Source organism: Phyllostomus hastatus, unplaced genomic scaffold (assembly GCF_019186645.2).
Source record: "Phyllostomus hastatus isolate PE091 unplaced genomic scaffold, TTU_PhHast_1.1 phas_contig_277, whole genome shotgun sequence".
Classification (NCBI taxonomy): domain Eukaryota; kingdom Metazoa; phylum Chordata; class Mammalia; order Chiroptera; family Phyllostomidae; genus Phyllostomus; species Phyllostomus hastatus.
The window spans coordinates 299,352-317,883 of record NW_025333832.1 but is presented as its reverse complement, the minus strand read 5'-3'; the positions used below and the strand labels follow the sequence as shown (position 1 = coordinate 317,883).

At 51.3% G+C, this 18,532-nt stretch overlaps 1 protein-coding gene across 2 annotated transcripts; it reads right to left on the bottom strand.

The window, feature by feature from the left end:
• Nucleotides 1–388: 388 nt before the first annotated feature.
• DEDD2 (death effector domain containing 2) lies at nucleotides 389–17,335 on the bottom strand. Of its 2 annotated transcripts, XM_045838259.1 has the most exons (6): nucleotides 17,201–17,335; nucleotides 16,228–16,592; nucleotides 14,623–14,745; nucleotides 10,717–10,857; nucleotides 9,297–9,387; nucleotides 1,297–1,607 (listed from the first exon to the last, which is right to left on the bottom strand). In XM_045838259.1, exons 2-6 carry the CDS (start codon nucleotides 16,553–16,555, stop codon nucleotides 1,448–1,450), a joined length of 843 nt encoding a protein of 280 aa, XP_045694215.1. In that variant the 5' UTR covers nucleotides 16,556–16,592; nucleotides 17,201–17,335; the 3' UTR covers nucleotides 1,297–1,447. The 2 variants fall into 2 exon arrangements, with proteins under 2 accessions (XP_045694214.1, XP_045694215.1); XM_045838258.1 differs by lacking the exon at nucleotides 9,297–9,387 and having other exon boundaries at nucleotides 389–1,607.
• Nucleotides 17,336–18,532: the final 1,197 nt, after the last annotated feature.

Sequence of the window (18,532 nt, the reverse complement as noted above, 5' to 3'; positions counted from 1 at the left end):
CTCATCGTTAATTAGATCATGACGAGTGCTGAAACCAATGAGTACCCAGTGAAGCCTCTTCTTTCACCAGGTGGCATCATGACTCACACAAGTTCTAGCAAGTGTGATGAGTCTCAAAACATTCTTTCTCATCAAAGTGCAATGAGTACTGGGCTTGATGAGGTCTAAAGCTGATGAGTACTGAGGTCTGACTGTACTTCCTTTGACAAATGAAGAAACTGAGGCCCAGACAGGAGGACAAACCTATGGTGGCCACTGACAAAACGACCTAGCATCCTGCTCACCCCCCAGCCCGATTCTGGGCCAGGAACTCCAGGACTGGTACTAGGCCCAGGCTCTGATCAGCTCCTTCCTCCAGCCCATTAAGAAGAGTCCCAGGGAGCCTTGATGCCCATCCACGCCCCTTCCAGGGCAGTTTTATTGGTACCATTTATAAAAGACCTTTCCCATCAGCCCCCAAGCCTTTGCCTTTCTCCTTCTGAGAAAGCAGTTGGCTTCTGGTCCTGGCCCCGTGGGCAACAGCACACACCGTCTGGCAACTGCTAACAACACACCTCACACTGGGTGCAGGTAGGTCCTTGTGCAAGTCCGTGCCCAGCTCTGGGGAGCAGGGGAAGGTGGAGTGCCAGGTCTGTTTGTGGAAGGTGGGCAGAGCCCTGGCAGGCTGCAGAGATGTGTGGGTAAGGTGAACAGGCCCCGTGTGTGCCCCAGCTCCAGTGCCAGGGGTGGCTGAAGCCCAGGGTTGGGGGCAGTAAAATCAGAGATCCTGAGAGAGAAGCCCTTAAGCCAAATAAGTGTGTGGAGCAGGCCAGAACAAGAGCCCAAGAGAGACTTCCAGGGGACAATGTGTGCACACAGCCCAGGGTCAAGGACACAATATGCAGGAGGCCCTTAGTGACTATGTGGCTGTGTGCCCTTTCCTTTGGAATCTACATGCTGGAACCCCTGGCCTCCTGGAGCTGAAAAAACACACCTGAGGGTGGGGGTGGGGGGAGCTTGGGAAGGAAACTCAGCTGGAAGTGGTTTAGGCCTCAGAGCCCACATCCTGTCAGAGAAGCTGTCAATGAGCCAGAGTGTCACGGGGGCTGGCCATCTGTCTGTCTCAGCCCTCAAAGCTGCTGGAGTGACAGTCCCCTAGGAGCAGAGATGGTCTTTATCCTCTCGGGAAGGTGGCCCGAAAGCTAGAAGGTGGGGTCAGTCCTGCCAGATCCAGGATCAGGAGGCCGCTGATGGGCGCCGTCCCCCTTCCTCCTCCATGAGCAGCAGGCGGCGCCGGCCGGCCTCATAGTCAGCCTCGTCCACGCTGACCAGCAGGCGGACAGCCTCCCGGCCGACAGCCTCCCGCAGGGCCTCAGTTAGGAACACGCCCCGCAGGGCCTGCAGCAGGGCGCCACTCAGGTAGTCCCCCCAGAAGGCGTCCAGATAGGAGAGCTCCGAGAACTTGATGTCACACACCACGGAGCCCAGGTCTCGGGAGCGCAGCACTGCCGTGGCCTGCCCGAACACGTCCAGCTGCCGTGCCAGTGCCTGGGGCCGCCGAGATGCCACACCCTGCTCCAAGGCTGGCCCATGTTCGCAGTACTCTGCTCGCACCCTGAGCCGGATGTCTGTGGAGAGAGAGGACTCATCAGTAAGGGGCTGACACCCAACTGGATGCACAAGGAGACTGGCACCCCTCCTCCCTCCCTTGAGCCTCCTCTGTAGGCTCCTCCCATTATCCTGTGGGCTGCACTGCACCTGCCCTACATCCTTCCCCCTTCTGGTAACCACACCCAAGTATGGGTGACACCCTCACATGGCTTTACTCCTGTGGTCTGGCCTGTTACCTCCTGACCTGGCGCCCTCCTCTTCCCCTCACGTGCCCCCACTCTAGCCTCACCACCTCCTTGCTGCCCACTGCCCCCACCCCCAGGCAGGTTCTACCCAGCCCCGAGATGCTCTGTACCAAGTCTGCTCCCTCACTTCCTGCAGGTCTACACTCAGATGTCACCTCCCCAACAGGGCCTGTCCCAACCGTCACAGTTACAGCTTTACTACCACCACCCTGGCTCCCAGCATTCCCAGTTCCCCACACCCTGCTCCATTTCCCCAAGGCGCTTACCACCTCCTCACCTACTCTAAGCTTTCCCTTCCTATCATGCTTATCACCTACCTCCCTACAATGTAAGCTCCCTAAAGGACAGATTTTTGTTGTTTAACTCTGTAGCCCCATGGCACATGGTACATGCTTTGTTCACTTGCACAGACCTGTGGCACACAGTAAGTGCTCAATATATATTTATGAAAAAATCAATGAATGAATGAATGAATGACCCCTTTAGGCAACCAGCCTAACCCCTCTCCCACCTTCAAACAGCCAACCACATTCCCAGGCCCCACCCACCAAGCAAGCACCAGACCCAGGAGACTGAGGCTTGAGCTGGGCTGGCCCTATAGGAACCAAGTGCTCTCTTTCCAGAAGTTGCTAGAATGGTGGGCTGTAAAATGGCAGAGCTGCTGAGGGCCCTCTGCCCCCAGGGAGGGAGAAAACGAAGCCTACGCAGGCAGGGCCAACGATACAGAGGGAAAGACTCCTGAGCTCATCATATGAGCTGCAGAGCACCCGGAGTTTCAGCTATAATTTCTTTTCTGCTGAGGTAAGCCTGAGTTGAGTTTTTTGTCACTTACAATGCTGCCCTCACCCGCCTAAACGAGACAGATGGCAGCTCTGTGTGGTGGACAGGAAGACATGGGACTTCTATGGCTTACCCTCATAAATGTGACCGCAGGAGCATCACCTCCCTTTGGGATTACTGAACCTGCACCTGTGAACCGGGGCTACTAACACACAGCGCAGACCGTCTGGAGGATCAGCTGCAGGCTGCAAGTAACAGCAGTCCAACCGAAGAGCACTGACTACCTGCCAGGCGCCACTCATAGCACTGGACTCCTGTGAAGTCACTGAATCCGCAAACAACCCTGAGAGGCAGGCCCCGTCACCAACCCCACTGCACAGATGAGGACACGGAGGCAAACAGAAGTGCAGCGACTTGCCTGAGGTCACATGGTCGGGCAGTGGAAGCACAGGGCCAAAGCTGCTGAACCCTCCACGCCCCCAAAGAGTAGCTCAGGTCAACGGAGCCAGTTCCAAGCCAGGCACTAGCTATGTGACCTGGGAAGAGTCAGTCTCTCTGAGCCCAGTTCCCCACCTAAACCAGAGGACAATCTCTGCTGTGAAGGCTGTTAAAAGGATTAAAAAGAGCAAAGAATAGAAAGAAACTGGCTGGCGCGGTGCACACACCATGCCCACAGGTGCTCCAAGAACGGTAGCCTCCAACAGCTCCAATGTGCTGGATGCTTTGTCTCAGGGGATTCAGTAGGGTTAGCCCTGCAAGGCAGAGGCCACACTCCACCCCTCTGACAGATGAGGAAACTGAAGCTCTGGGAGGGGAAGTGTCATATCCCAGACTCCCTTTACCTTTCACAGACCGTTTGAGTAGCAGACCGGAAAGTAGAAAGCAGGTCCCTGCTCCCCGAGATGACTTCTCAATACCACCCACTTCCTCCTCCCACTCAAAACCCCAAACCCTTCCTCTTTCTGCCTTGAGAGCAACCTCACTCTGTCTCCTTGAAGTCCAGGGAAGCCTGCCTGGCCTCAGCCCCAGGACTTCGAAGGAAACTCCCTTCACCCAAGGACCAGGTAAGACCTCGGGGCTCACATCCTTGACTCCTTTGAGTGTCTGACCATGCCCTCAATTGGCGTGGGCTGGGGAACAGGGGACTGGGAGGAGCAGCACCTGTCCAAGGCCACACGTGGCTGCTCCATGGCAGAGGCACAGAGCCAGGTGGCGGAGTCAGACAGACCTTGAGGCGAGTCCCAGCTCTGCCACTCTCTAGCTGTGCGGCCTTGGGCATGTGACCTCACCTCTATGAGCCTCAGTTTCCCCATCTGAAAAACACAAACAAACAAGAGGTCCCTGCTACACAGTGGGGTCATGAGGATTCAATGAGGCAGCTTGTGAAATGCCTGACCCAGGGCCTACAACACTCAAGGCACTGAGAAACAGAAACTGTGATTCCGACACCCACCTCTAATCCCACAGCCCCTGCCCAGGTCTTGCCCTCTCTTGCCTGCGCCCCTGAGCCAAACTCCTCCCCCCTCACCTCCTTCTATCCCAGCTACATCCTCCCATGCCCTCCTCTCCAGTCACAAGGAAAGTGCTCTCAGCACAAGCCTCACTCACTCACAAACATGACCTGCCAGCCTTCTCTGCCCAGAACTGCCCACTCGCCCACCATGTAGCACCCAAGTGAATCCTCTCCTGGGTTATCTTTCTCCTCAGCACAGGCTGCTATGAGACCTGTGGCATAAATTGTCTGTCTATTCACACAGAGCTCACCCTACAACCTTGGGGGGTGGCGTTAGAAGGAGGACAAAACCAGGGTGGAGTCATGTGAGTCTCATTCATTCTTTCATTAAACAGCTATTTTCACTGAGTGCCAGCAGCATGGGGTGGCACAAGCACCCTGCCATGGGAGAAACTGGAAGATGTGTAGCCCCCAGAGAGAGAGCACTTCCATGGACCTGGCCTTACCCAAGTCCCTTCCCAGTCTAAGGCCCCCAGGTCTTCCTAGAACCGTCATCACCCCATTTACAGAGGGGTAAAGTCCCACTGGGTCTGGAACACAGCGGAACAGCACACAGAGGCCACGCACCATCTGAGCTGCAGCTCCGGCCCTGGCCCTGGGTCACAGCACACATGCAGTCTCCCTTGGACTCCTCGCCAATGACTCAGTGACGACAGGTGACCCCCGGCAGTTCTGACTCCAGGCTGGCACACACTTCACACTGACTGACCCTTGTGACCATCCCTTCAATGCTATTAGGCAGTGCTGTTATCCCCTTTTAGTAGATGGGGAAACTGAGGCACAGGGCACAAGTCACCTGCCCAAGGCCATGAAGGCAGGACACAGCAGAGCAGGAATTCCAATTGAGGTGCCTGGCTACTGGGCCCAGGGTCTTAACCACCCCTATCTCACTTAGGATTGCTGCCTCTCACAACAGTACACAGAAGCCTGTAATTAGAAGACATCCTGAGGGTGAGGAGAGAAAATGACAGAGCACGAGGTGTAACTTAGACTGAAATGATCACAGAGGACCTCTCCAGGAAATGACCCTAGAAGTGATATGTGAATGAGGACAAGCAGGCCAAGACAGAGACACTGGGACAGAGAATAGCAGCATTCCGGAAGAGAAGATGGCACATGAAAATCCAGAGGCAGAAAATGAACTTGGGACATTCAAAGGCTACAGTCCAGTGTAGCTGCATTACAGTAGAGGAGGGCACAATGGGACAACAGGAGGGAGAGAACTGACCACAACCTGGCAGGCCACCATAGGGAGTCAGGGCCCTCCCACACCTCCCCGCACTTCAGTGGCCTCCTCTGTGAGATGTCCCCACCCTAGCACCTGCTCTCACAGGCCCACTGTGAGGATTCCATGGCTGAACGCAGGCAAGCAGCTGAGGCTGGTCACCTGGAACTCATTTTATCCTTCAAAGGCATCAGGGTGTCAGGAACAGGGTAGGGCAGCAGTCCCAGACGGAAGTAGAAGACACAGAAAGAAGTGGATAGACTGGCCCATGTGTGACAGTGAGAGGCGAGGCAGGAAGAACACCCAGCAAGCATGTGAGCTGGGCTGGGGGCTGGCTGAGTTGTTTCCTGTGGCCAGGAAAACCAAGCATTTGTCGGCAGTCCCACTCCACTTGGGCAACTGTAGGGAAACGTTCCCTGCCCCCAGGACAGAGGATGGGGGTATGTCTTCCTTGAGAGGAGAGCTATTCCTGTTTCCTGCACTCAGGTGGGCCTCAAAACAAAATGGGAGGGACTTGTCAGTGGGAGACCAGGGAAGACATTAGGGACAGGCCCTGGGCCAAGTGAACAGGTGAGTAGCCTTGCATGCTAATCCCTAAAGTAGGTGTGGTGTGGGGCCAGAGATAATCTCCCTCAGGTCTTCTCTCTGGGAGTTCCCAGCAGGGTCGCTGGGGACAAGACGACTTGTGCTCCCATGGTGCCTGGCGCTCCAATGAAAACACCCCTGCCCTCCACTGCCACACAGGGCCAGGACCACCCCCCTCTGGACAACAGCAGCACTCCTCCCTTCCCCAGTCTCTTCCCCAAGAGACAGCCAGAGTCAAGATGTCAAATGAGAAGTTCCCCAACCTCTACTGAAGCAATGGCTCATGGCAGCGAGGAGAAACTGCTCCCAATGTCAGAGAAAGGTAAGAACAACCACCCAGGACGTGAGCTTGAAAAAAATGAAACCTCAAACCAGAATCTGATCAAGCCTTTCCAGCCCCAACTACCAATTTTTAGGAAATACAGACAGAGAAACACATTCAGTAAACCCTAGCACTAGCACAGGATGAAAATGGAAAAATTCAGTCTTTGGGAAGGGCCGTGGGGCAACTTTTCTTTTCCTTTTTTTTAAATCATCACCTGAGGATATGTTCATTGATGAGAGAGAGAGAGAGAGAGAGAGAGAGAGAGAGAGAGAGAGAGAGAGAGAGAGAGAGAGAGAGAGAAACATCAATGTGAGAAATATCAGTCCTAGCTGGTGTGGCTCAGTGGACTGAGTGCCAGCCTGTGAACCAAAGGGTCGCCAGTTCAATTCCCAGTCAGGGCACATGCCTGGGCTGCAGGCCAGGTCCCCAGTGGGTGGTGTGTGAGAGGCAACCACACACTGATGTTCCTCTCCCTGTCTTTCTCCATCCCTTTTCCTCTGTCTGAAAATAAAGAAAGAAAAGAAATACCAATTGGTTGCATCCCATACATGCACCCTGACCTGGAATCAAACCTGCAACCTAGGCCCTGGCTGGTATAGCTCAGTGATTTGGATGCTATCCTACAAACCAAATGGGCCATGGGTTTTGGGCAAGCCCCCACTTGGGGGAGTGCAGAAGGCAACTGATCAATGTTTCTCTCCTACACTGATGTTTCTCTCCCTCTCCTTCTCACTCCCTTCCCCTCTCCCTAAAGATAAATAAATACAAAGAACTTATACACATGACCCATGGACAAGAACAATGGTGGGGGGATTACTTGGGGTGTGGGAGGTACTAGGTGGAGGGGGGAAAGTGGAAAAAAATCACAACTGTAATAAGGTATAATCAACAAAGTATTAAAAATAAACAAACTTAGGCCCTAGAACAAAAAATGAAAATAAAAAATAAAATCTTATACAGAAAAAAAAACAAAAAAACCCTGCAACCTAGCTCTATGCCCTGATGGGAAATTGAACCCACAACCTTTTGCTATTTGGGACAATGCTCCAACTGAGCAACCCAGCCAGGGCTGGGACAACTTCTTTCAACAGATACAATGCAAGGGCGGAAAGAGAGAAAACAGAGATGGCTGGGGAATCCAAAAGATTAGGAGAAACTTAGGAGAACCAACTCTCATGAGACGAGGGGAAATGTGAGCACTAATTAGATATTTGATATTAAGATATTAATAAATGTTGAGGCCATCACCCCTAGGCCTCAACACTGTCTTGAGAATTCAAGGTCAGGGGGGTAGTACACCAGGACAGCACCCAGCAGATGGCCCTAAAAGGGACATGGAAACTCTGAGAGCATGTGTCCAAGCCCAGGACCCCACCCCACTTCCCTGTGTCCCCTTCCTCACACTCTACAGCCCTCAGGAATTTAGTCTGGTTCTACTGTAACAGGGTGCAGAGTGGGGAGTCCCCAGAAACAACAGAGTATATTCCCCACAAACCTTGGTGGGGGGAAGAGAGAATGGGTGATACAGCCTTTAAAATACTTTACGTAACAATGGCAAGTTAATAGCTGTGCTGCCACCCAGGGTAAAAGGTGTATACCTCAGGAAAAGGTGTATGTGTCTTTAAGGGCCTATAGTGACCCGTGACACAGTCAGATGTGGATGCCCACCCTGATGTCCCCGTGTCACAGGAAACAATTGCCCTAAGGATGATAGCCAAAAGAAGGAAAAGGATACAGAAGAACTGGCAAAAAGAACACATCATAGGAGGGGCCAGATACGAGGTCATATAGGAGTTCCAGGCAGAGCACTTAAAATAAGGGTGGGCTGAGAGAGTAAGAAGTGGACACCATGAGGAGGAAAGGGGGTAAAGGAGGGCCCGGTCCACCATGAGATCTGAGGGTGTAGAGAGAAGCAGCCATGCAGGCTGAGAGCAAGGAAGCAGCCACACAGGAGGAAAGGAAGGAAGGAGAGCACTGATGAAGCCGTGCAGGGACCTGCCTGATCAAGCACGGATTTGTGGGGGAGGTTTGGAGCTGAAATGAACTGTGAACTGTAACCGAGAATGCAGACCCCTGCTTCTCTGAAGGGCCTACAGAGAAGCCACTCTCTTGGGGCGTGTGCCTCCCTAGACTCCACCATGATCCAGTGTAACACAGCATGTGACTTCCTGGACTACTACATAGAGGCGAGGACAATGCACCCCAGGTCCTGGAGGAGAGAGCTGCAGTGAGAGGATGGCAAATCTGGAATCCACAAATGCACATTCCTGAAAGGATGGAGATCTGTTTACATAGCTGCAGTGGTCTTAAGAAGAGATAAGGATATGGGGAATTTCTAGGCATGGTTCTTTCTGGAGAACAAGGTACGTGCTGGGTCTCACAGGAGAACAGGGCTCTGAGCAGGGGTGCTCTCACCCCCACAAGGATAGAATCCTATTAATAAAAACCTGTTTCCTTCAACACTAATTGCTGGGTCATGTGTAAAGGTGCCGAGTGGCCGAGACCCGATTTGCTCGATTACACCACCACTAAAGGGAGTGCAGCCGAGGGAGGGGCAAACCCCAGAGCTGTTACAGGTGAGGAGGGGACAAGAACAGCAGGATCCTTCCTCACTCAGGTCTTAAGAGGCCTCTATCACTCCTGGGACTAGGCCTTTCATTAAAGGGAAGCCATCTTTGCTTTCAGAGGGAAAAACCAGGGCCCTAGTGAGGAGAGCCTCAGTCCAGCCCCACCCTGCCTGGTGAGTCAGCACTCAGACCTGCTTACCCATCCCCCCCCGCCCATCAAGGGCCAGCCACACCCTATGAACAACCTCCTTGCCCTCAAGGAAAAGACCTGATGCCTCTACAGGCAAAACGCCTCCCAAGCCTCAGCTTGGCTTGCTCCCTAGGGAGGCAGTGACTCCCTGGGCAGCCCAGCCAGCCTGGTGACTCTGATAATTATCCCTGACTGTGGGGCAGGGCAAAGTCATGACAAAGCAGCCACCACTCAAGGTCTACCCGTCTCTTCCTCCGACCTGCCCAGCAGTCTCACCTAGGGAATCCGATGCATAGCCCACAGCCTGGGGGTGGCAGGCATGGCCTCTCTGCAGATAGCCAGAGGTAGCATCTGGGATCCAAGTTTCCTGGGGAATGCAGGGCTGCTTCAACCTGGGACCTTTGCCTGTAATTCTACCACCCTCCCACCCCCGCCTGAGCATCTCACCATCTGATCCCATGTCCATAGGCTTGCCCGACTCAGAGGATGTACCAGAGATGTGAGGGGGGAGTATGTGAGAGAGAGTGTGCCCACCCAGGCCTGTGCCCTTCCTTCAGGACAGGTGCAGTTTCTCAAGGTCAAGGTCTGAGCCTGCGTCTCCACAGTAGTCCCCTCAACACACCCGACCTAACTTGCCTGCAGGTCCAGTCAGCTGTATATCCCTCTTTCCTTAGTCCACCCCCTTCTCGCCCTCTCCAATGTGATCACCTCTCCTGCTCGCTAGAGTTGAGCAGCCTTGTCACTCATTTGCTGCTTCCACTTTAATTTACTTCCCACACCTGACAGGGCATGTACCACGTGCCCCGAGTTATTCTAAGTACTTTACAAACCCTAACTCACCTATTAATTGGTTTTCCAGATGGGGTCAGAGTTCCTTTAAGAACAGGTATCAGACCACTTCAGTCCCTGCTCAAATCCCTTAGCAGCACTTGCTGCATGGAATAAAAGCCAAACCCCCACTTACTTGGAGGCCTGCTGGGCTGCTCCACCTGATCCCCACGATCCCTGCTCTCTCTTCCTGGGGCTTACTGTCTAAAATGAGCTTTGGTTTCACTGGTCTGTCACTCTACTAGAAAGAGGGTCACTTCTACTAGGGCAGGGACCTCACTGCTGTTCCTGTACCTGGCACAGCGACAGTGAGAAGGGAAAACTGGTGCACAGGCCCAGGCAAGGCACTGTTCCGCATGTATGATGTGTGTTAGCTCATTTTCTCCCAACAACCCTGGTGGGAAGGTACCATTATCAGCCTCACTTTACAGATATGGTGACTGAGGTGTGGAGGGGTTCAGTCACCTGTCCAAGATCAGACTGCTAAGGCCAAGAGGCAAATGAGGCAGCTTGCCCCAGGATGCCATTTTTGCCCCTGCACAAGAATTAATCGCTGAATAAATATACCCTTGCAAATGTTTGCTAAGTAAACAAATGAAACTGGTGGCAGGCAGCAGGCTGTCAGGGAAGGCTTCTAGAGGAGGTGGCACAGGATACTATCCTTCAACTACGGGCAGAACGTAGATAAGCAAGATTAAGAGAGGAACAAGAATTCAGCTGCTAAACAGAGGGATAAGAACTGCTGCCCACCTGCTAGACGTCACTAAGTGTACCAATCCCCAGGCAAGTCCCTATTCCTCCTGTCCTGTGGCTCAGCAGCCTGCCCCAGGCACTGTCTGCACACTCCCCAAGCCCCACAGATACCTACCGCAGGTCACTTTGCCTTCCGAAGCGGGTCTGGCCTGCTCCTGCTGCTGCCGAGAGGCGGCTGGGCCCCCTCTCCGTCGCCGTCTGGCACCACCACTGGGCCGGCCCCGACTCCGCCGCTGCCGCTTGGTTGGGAGAGAGCCTGAAGGGAGAAAGATGGCATGGCTAAGGACCAGATGATAGGTAGAGCACCAAGGCAGACTGCCAGAGCTGGAGGAAGAGTTTGAGGTTGGTCCCTGTGCAGTGGGACCCTGGGTGTGCACCTCTGCCTTGGCGGCCCTGTCCATATGACGAGGAGTAAGTACAACCTACCATCATTTAGAAGGTCAGGCAAGCACCCCCTGACCCAACAATGCCACTCCCAGATGTGAGCACACAGAAACTCCTGCACTTTCACACCAGGACACCAGCATGGCAACAGCCACAGGGCTTTGTTTATAGCTTGCAAGTGCATGCACTTGAAATCAGTGTAAATGTGGAGCAAAAATAATAAAGTAATTTGCAGCTAAGGTGCAAAAGAGACATCTGCATCTTGCTATACTTCATATAAGAAAGGAGGGTAAACAAAAATATATACATATTTGCTAATTTTGCATATAAATTAGAAATTAATGAAATTCATTACCCATTTACTGGAGGGAAGAACAGAAGTGATACTCCTAAGAACATCTTTTTTACATAGTTTAGTTTTGATAATCAAAAAAATTTCTTTTAACGATCAGTCAAAAATTTTTAGCCCTAGCTGGTGTGGCTCAGTGAACTGAGTTCCAGCCTGCGAATCAAACGGTTGCTGGTTCGATTCCCAGTCAGTGCACGTGCCTTGGTTGCAGGCCAGGTCTCTAGCTGGGGGCACACAAGAGGAAACCACGCATTGATGTTTCTCTCCCTCTCTTTCTCCCTCCCTTCCCCCTCTCTAAAAAAATAAATAAAATATTTTTTAAAAAAGATGATGGGCATCAGAAAACCTGGATAACAAATTAAGAAACCAATTAGAATTGCAGATTTTTAGGTTTAAAAAAAATTTTAAAGATAAACCATAAAATCAAATATATACAGAAACAAATGAAACTAACCCTGTACAAAACTGTAACATAAACAGGTGGAGAAAATAATTATTTCAAGTTACTTGGAGGATCATTGCAAATGCAAACTCTCAGTGAGAAATATTCCCAAGGACCAGAACCACAAGTCTGTGGTTTCTTCCAGTACAGAGCCGGCAGTGGTACTGACACTATAATTTTGAAACCATTTTTTTTTGTTATACAATAAAGCAAATAAATCCATATCTCAATGTTATTAAAAACCAAGATTTTGCCCTGGCTGGTGTGGATCAGTGGATTGAACCGCAGGCGCCAGCCTGTGAACCAAAGGGTTGCCGATCCGATTCCCAGTCAGGGAACATGCCTGGGTTGCAGGCCAGGTCCCTGGTGCGGGGCGCATGAGAGGCAACTACACATTCATGTTTCTCTCCTTCTCTTTCTCCCTCTCTCTAAAAATAAATAAATAAAATCTTCAAAAAATACACCAAGATTTTCAGTGTAAAAGAAAAAAGTCCTTGTACTCTATGTTAATTTTGAATTAAAAATACTAATATGGCCCTAGCCGTGTAGCTGTGTAGCTCAGTTGGTTGGAACATGTCCTGATAATCCAAGGTTTTGGGTTCTATCCCTGGTCAGGGCACGTATGAGAATCAACCAGTGAATGCACAGATCAGTGGAACGGCAAACTGATATATGTGTGTGTCTCTCTCCCCCTTCCCCACTCTCTCTCTAAAAATTAATAAATAAAATTTTTAAAAATTTAAAAACATTAATATGAACTTTTTTCCCCAAAGAGAGGAAAGGAGGGAGAAAAGAGGGAGAGAAACACCGATTAGTTGCCTCTCTCATATCATCCCTACTGGGGACTGAACCTGCAACCTAGGCATGTGCCCTGACCAGGAATCAAATTGGTGACCTTTCACTTTGCAGGATGATGTCCAACCAGCTGAACTTCATCAGTCAGGCCCTAATAGGAATTTTTATTTTATTTTTTTAAAGACTTTACTTACTTTTAAAGAGAGGGGAAGGGAGGGAGAAAGCGTGGGAGAGAAACATCAATGTGTAAGATGATACATCAATCAGTTGCCTCTTGCATGCCCCCAACTGGGGATCTGGCCTGCAACCCAGTCATGGGCCCTGACTGGGAATTGAACTGGCAACCCTTTGGTTCACAGACTAGCACTCAATCCACTGAGCCACACCAGCAAGGGCAGGGCTTAATATGAACTTTTAAAAAGCACAGTTTCTGACTCTGTTCACTGAAAGAGCCTAGAAATGATGCACATACTCAGCACCCAGGTCTTGATCTCTAAATATCACTGCCTCTAAAAGCAATCAGCCTTCTCAAAGAGCTGACTAAAGGACTGGGGAAGGGAAAGTGCAGGTGAGTGCCACATCTTGCAGTGCCACAAAGCAGGAAGCACCCAGTGCACGATAGAGACTCATCAAAAAGACAAAGAAGCTAACCAATCTAAACAATGACTAATTGATTATAACACAATAAATAAGAATGTGTGAGTCCATAGTGATACTCCCCATCAAAAAGAAAGGGGGGTGGTGGTAGAAAGAAAAACCCCTCTTGAAAAAATGCCAGCTAACAGATGTAGGAAAATGAAAGAATTAGAAAATCACCATTTTCCAAACACCAACATAATAACTGGTTCAGGCAGGAATGGATGCTAAGCCCACTGGGGATCCTGCTGGAGAACAGGATGTGCCAAGGTGTCAGCCCACAGATTATTTACTAACCATGGGGGGGGGGGGAACATCCCTTTGCAAAGGACAAATATGGCAGACACCACCTTAACCAAGTGATCAAACTTGCCACACATGACAGTAAGACCAGACCTTCTGCTTCCTAATGTGCTCCAATGAGAAGAAGCACACAGCATCAACCAAGAAGCATTACTTCCAAAAACATGGAACCTGAATTGAATCTAGACTCCAGTCCAAATTCCCACTTCACAGGAAACATAGGGGACAAAGGGACAAGTTAAACGACACCATTAGAAAATTATTACACTCCAGAAATAATTCCAGTCATTCCACAAAATAAGTGGCCTGGTAGGATCAGGAAGTCAATATCAAGGGGAAAAGGAAAGGGTATGGGTGGGGGAGGAGTTTCATTTCTACAGTAAAAGATTAAGGAGACATAATAACTAACAACTCAACTACGAGGGGATCCTGAAAGTGAAGACACTCTTACAGAGATATGAAAATGGACCATTAGAATATCAGAGAATTAACTGTTTACTTTCTCAGGTATGGTAATGGTCTTGAAGTGGTAGAGAAGAATCTCCTTATTATCAGGAGATAGCTATTAATTTAGGGGTCAAGTGTCCTGATGACTGGAACTTACTTTCAAAGAGTTCACCAACAAAAAAATTACATACCTACACATAAAACAAAAGTGGCAAAACGTATCTAAAATTACCACATCTAGGAAGAGAAGAACATGCTCACTGTACTAATCTTTTAATTTCTCTGTATGTTTGAAATTATGTATGAATAATTAAAAAATGCAGCTAGGGGAGATTGGATAAATTATTAATTGGCATGACAATAAAAAAATACCAATTAGTTACTCAACATGAATAAATCCAAGAAACGTGTCCAGCAAAGACAGCCATGTGAAGAATGATAAACCCATGGTATGATACCATTTAGATGAAGTATAAGACCACTAGAAACAACTCCATACATTGCTTCTGGACATATACTTTTGTAGGAACAATGAACATACAAAGCAAAAATGAGACAGAATGACCCCTTTTGCCATTTTCTTGATGGGCCAAGATGGGGGCAGTTCATCAGGGTTCAAAAGGGAGAGAGGGAAACTGCCTTCACACCCACCCAGCTGGACTCACCTGTCTCCCACTGGTCCTGCTGAACATCTGAAGAGCTGCTAGACTGCCGACGGCGACGGCAGCTGCCCTCCGACCTCTTTGTAGAAGAGCTGGAGGTGCCATAGTTATAGCGTTCTGGAGATACTGCGGGGAGAGAAAAACGGAAAGAAGTATTCACAGCTTCTGGCCCTCCCAGGCCCAGCCTCCAATTCCCACCCCCTGAGAGGAACACCTGCCCCACAGGGTGCCTGAGTTCCCCAGAGGTCAGAGTCCAGATACCCACTCCCTCTCCAACACTTCCTGCCCAGTGGTTGCTCAATGCCTCCCAATACAGAGGAGGAGCCAGTCAGAGTTATTTTGTGAACTGAGTCATGGTCAGGATGCCTGCAATGTTGCCTGCCATCACTGCCCCCAGCTCTCCCTGAGGCCCCAAGGAGTAAGCTGGCCTCTCCTCAGGCTCCCCAAATCTTCTCTTCCAGAGCCTAACCTCCAAATGTATTTTTTCAAAAGCGATGTCAGTTTTTCCCTAGTGTTGCCCTTCCCGTGGTTATCCAAATCCCATGGGCTTATTCTGGGCAGGGAAGCCTCACAATCCCCCTCCCCAAACTAGCCCCTGTACCTGGCCAAGTAATCCCACCAAAGGCTCAACAGCTCAAGGCCTATGCACATATGGGGCTCCTGTGCCTTAAACCCTCCTAGCTCCCCGCCTTCTCAGACTGCTGTCCTTCCCTCACAAGGATTAAGAGCATTGACTCTGGACACAAACCAGCCAAGTGTGAATCCTAGCTCTCACTTTCTAGCTGTGTTATCTGCAAGCCTGTGATATGACTTCTCACCTACCTCTTTGCCCTTTCTTCAGTCCCCTCTGCTTGTGCTACAATGACCTCTGATGACGCAAAACTCAGTCCTGCCTCAGGGTTTCAAAGCTTGCCTTTTCCTCTCCCTGGGATTTTCTATGTACGGTGGCGGCATCGCAGCCTCAATTCAAATGTCACCTTCTCAAAAACGTCTTGACTGGTTACTCAATATAAGGGGGCCTCCCCTCACTCAGGACTCCCTTCTTTCTATGTACCATTACTTTGTTTTAATCTTCTTATATCCAGATGCAGAAACACATTATTTATCTGTTTTACTATCTGATTCCCCTATTAATGTATGCCTCACTAATAAGCACTCTGTCAGTCCGGGCACATTGTATCTCCTGTGCCAGGAACAGAGGACTCACTTCTCATATGTGAGCAAGCTGCTTAACTTTTCTGAACCTGTTGTTTTCCCAGTCCAGTGAGAAGTAAAAGGACTTCCTCATGGGATTATCAGGAGGATATATGGTGCTACTTTATAATGAAAGGCTTACTCTGTGTCTGGCATGAAACAAGCTCTCCGTAAACAGTGGCCACAAACATCATTATTGCTCTGGCCAAATTCCACAAGCTTGCCTCTCAAAGCCTTGCCTCCTCCTTCTTGTGTTTCTCATTGATATTCTGGGAGGAGGGGATAGTGAGATGGGACACAGGTTTTCTGATATGGCCCTGTCCATATCAGGGCCATGGAGGCTCCATGAAGGCTCAGATGAGGAGCAAGGCCCTCTCCCCACCGGAAGTCTATCACCTTCACATTCAACCTTACCTGGCCGGCGCCGCTTGCGCGCCAGGTGTGGTAGCAAGTCATGCCGGGCCAGCACTCGAAGGAGTTGCCCTAGGAGTCGCAGGTTGCTCTCGTCGCATTGCCCGCGGCGCTCCAGCTCCAGCAGCAGCTCCAGGCCGCTACGGGCGTTGGACAGGCCTCCGGCGGCGCCGGGGGCCTCATCCAGCAGGAAGGCCAGCAGATCCAGTTCGCGCTCAGTCAGCTGCCCGCCCACCACCTCGAACATACGATGAAGCGACAGCATCCCGTAGTAGTCCAGGCACTCATCCTCCTCCCAGCTCGGGGCAGGGGTCGACCCAGACAGCGCCATACCCGGGGAAGGGGGTGGAACAAGCTCGAGCCAGGGCCTAGAACCCACTCAGCGGGGAGGGGGCAGTGATCAGCGACGTGGAGACCCGAACGCCAACCTCGCCAGTTGCGTCCCCCAGTTCCCGACCTGCGATGCAGAGCCACCCTCACACCCCAGAGGTCTCAGCCTCCCCTCCTCCCGAAGGGCATGGTATCGTCCAAGGTCCCCTAGTAACAAGTCAAGACGCCAGACCTCACCGGACCTCCGATCGGGCCGCAGAGCCCAAACGCCCCTCCCTAAATGGTATGTCCCGAACCAGCCTCCGGAACCGACCAGGTGATTCGGTCCGAACAAGCCTGGGGGCCGATCCCGGGGCACCCTAACCACTGACCTTTGACTCCGGTTAGTACTGTCCGGACGTGCCCCTGGGCTCCGTCCAGCAGTACTATCCGATCAGGCCCACGGCTCCGCCCGAGTGATACCGTCCGAAAGTGACCCCCCGGCCCCTACAAGTGGGACCGACCAAACCAGCTCTCGCCCCCCACACAGGTGGTGCTGACTGAACCCGACCCCAACGCACTGTACGGATGGTACCGCCCTCTCCCTAGACCCAGGTTGTTTCGTCTACCCGTCACCAGTCGCCCATAAGCCTCTCTGGATCCTCACCGGAATCCGGCGTCTGATGACTCCTGGGCGACGGCCGCAGCCACTTGTTTTGGATCTTTCTGGCACCTTCTCTATTATTACGCCTGCGTCACCTCGCCCCTCCTCCTTCCCCCAACTCGCGCAGGTGCGACCGCCACGCCCCTTAGGCGCAAGCGCAGAGTAAAGCGCTCAAGTCCCGCCCCTTGGGGTCCGCCCTCAACCGTAGCGTCTGAGCTGTCTTGTGCTGCGCCTGCGCAGAGCGATATCGGTTATGCGTATGGATTGGAGTTTGTACAAGATTGCTGAGGTGCTTCTGCCAGCGTGATTAAACCTCTGGGTTCTTGTTATCCCACGTCACGACCTTTTGGAACTACTCATTTCATGGGCTTCAGCCCCTCCTAATCACGATCTAGGCTCCCACAGTATCATTGCACCCAACTGCACATGGCAAAGACCACAATCACGACCAACCTTCCTGGCTCTGAATAGTGCCCAGGCCCTTATGATCAGAATTTAGACGCTCTTCCTTTAGATTGACTGCCCCTCACTCCTAATGGCAACAAGGAACCTGCAACCCAACTGCGCCATCTCATGATCTCAACTGGAATCTCTCGTCATCTAACACAACCCTCAATCCCCATCTATAAGTTCTTTCCCCTGATCAAGACAAGTACTCCCACATCTCATGTTAGGAACCCATACCTCCTTCCTGATTGCAATAGACCCCTCCATCCCGACCGTGCACCTCCTGAGAGCATCCACCACAAGCCCCCCTACCCCATAACCCCTTCCAGTCTGCCCTTCAAGGTCACAGGACCTCCCAATAGCCCCTCTCTAACCTGAACCTATTAGTTTATTTTGGGGAGAGTGGGTGTCTCATCAGAAGAGCTAGAGTCCAGGCTGCGAGTATAAGCGTCCTCATCTAGGCGGAGTTTTGGGAGTGGCGGCCACCCCAACCCCCACTTAGGTGACTCAAGGTCAAGGCCCATACCTGCCCTGAGAGAGGTTCCCTCCTGGATCGGTTCCCACCTACGGAATTAGCTCCCCTTAGGAGGCGGGAGAGCTAGGTCCTGCCTGGCACTGGTTCAGCAAGCACTGATTCTGCTGGGACTGCAGCAGTGACGTCGGAAGAGTCCCTTCCTCTGATGGCAGTTGTAAGCTCTCAAAACCCAGTTCTGCGTCGGACACACGTTGGTGCCCAATAAGTGAATGTCATTAAATCAACAGAAGAGTGGAAGGAAAGAGAAAGCACATTGGGAAGGAGTATGTACATGTTAAATGGGTTTTAGTGAGCACCCACGGTGTATCAGGCCCTGTGCTGAGCATTTTTGTGGGGTTGATTTCATCCAGTTC

Excerpts from the sequence above, each read along its gene's own strand:
- DEDD2 (XM_045838258.1), bottom strand. The coding sequence starts at position 16,555 with ATGGCGCTGTCTGGGTCGACCCCTGCCCCGAGCTGGGAGGAGGATGAG. Across the intron at positions 10,858-14,622 it reads GCAGGACCAGTGGGAGACAG|GCTCTCTCCCAACCAAGCGG; the intron begins GTGAGTCCAGCT and ends TTCTCCCTTCAG. Across the intron at positions 1,608-10,716 it reads GGAAGGCAAAGTGACCTGCG|ACATCCGGCTCAGGGTGCGA; the intron begins GTAGGTATCTGT and ends CTCTCTCCACAG.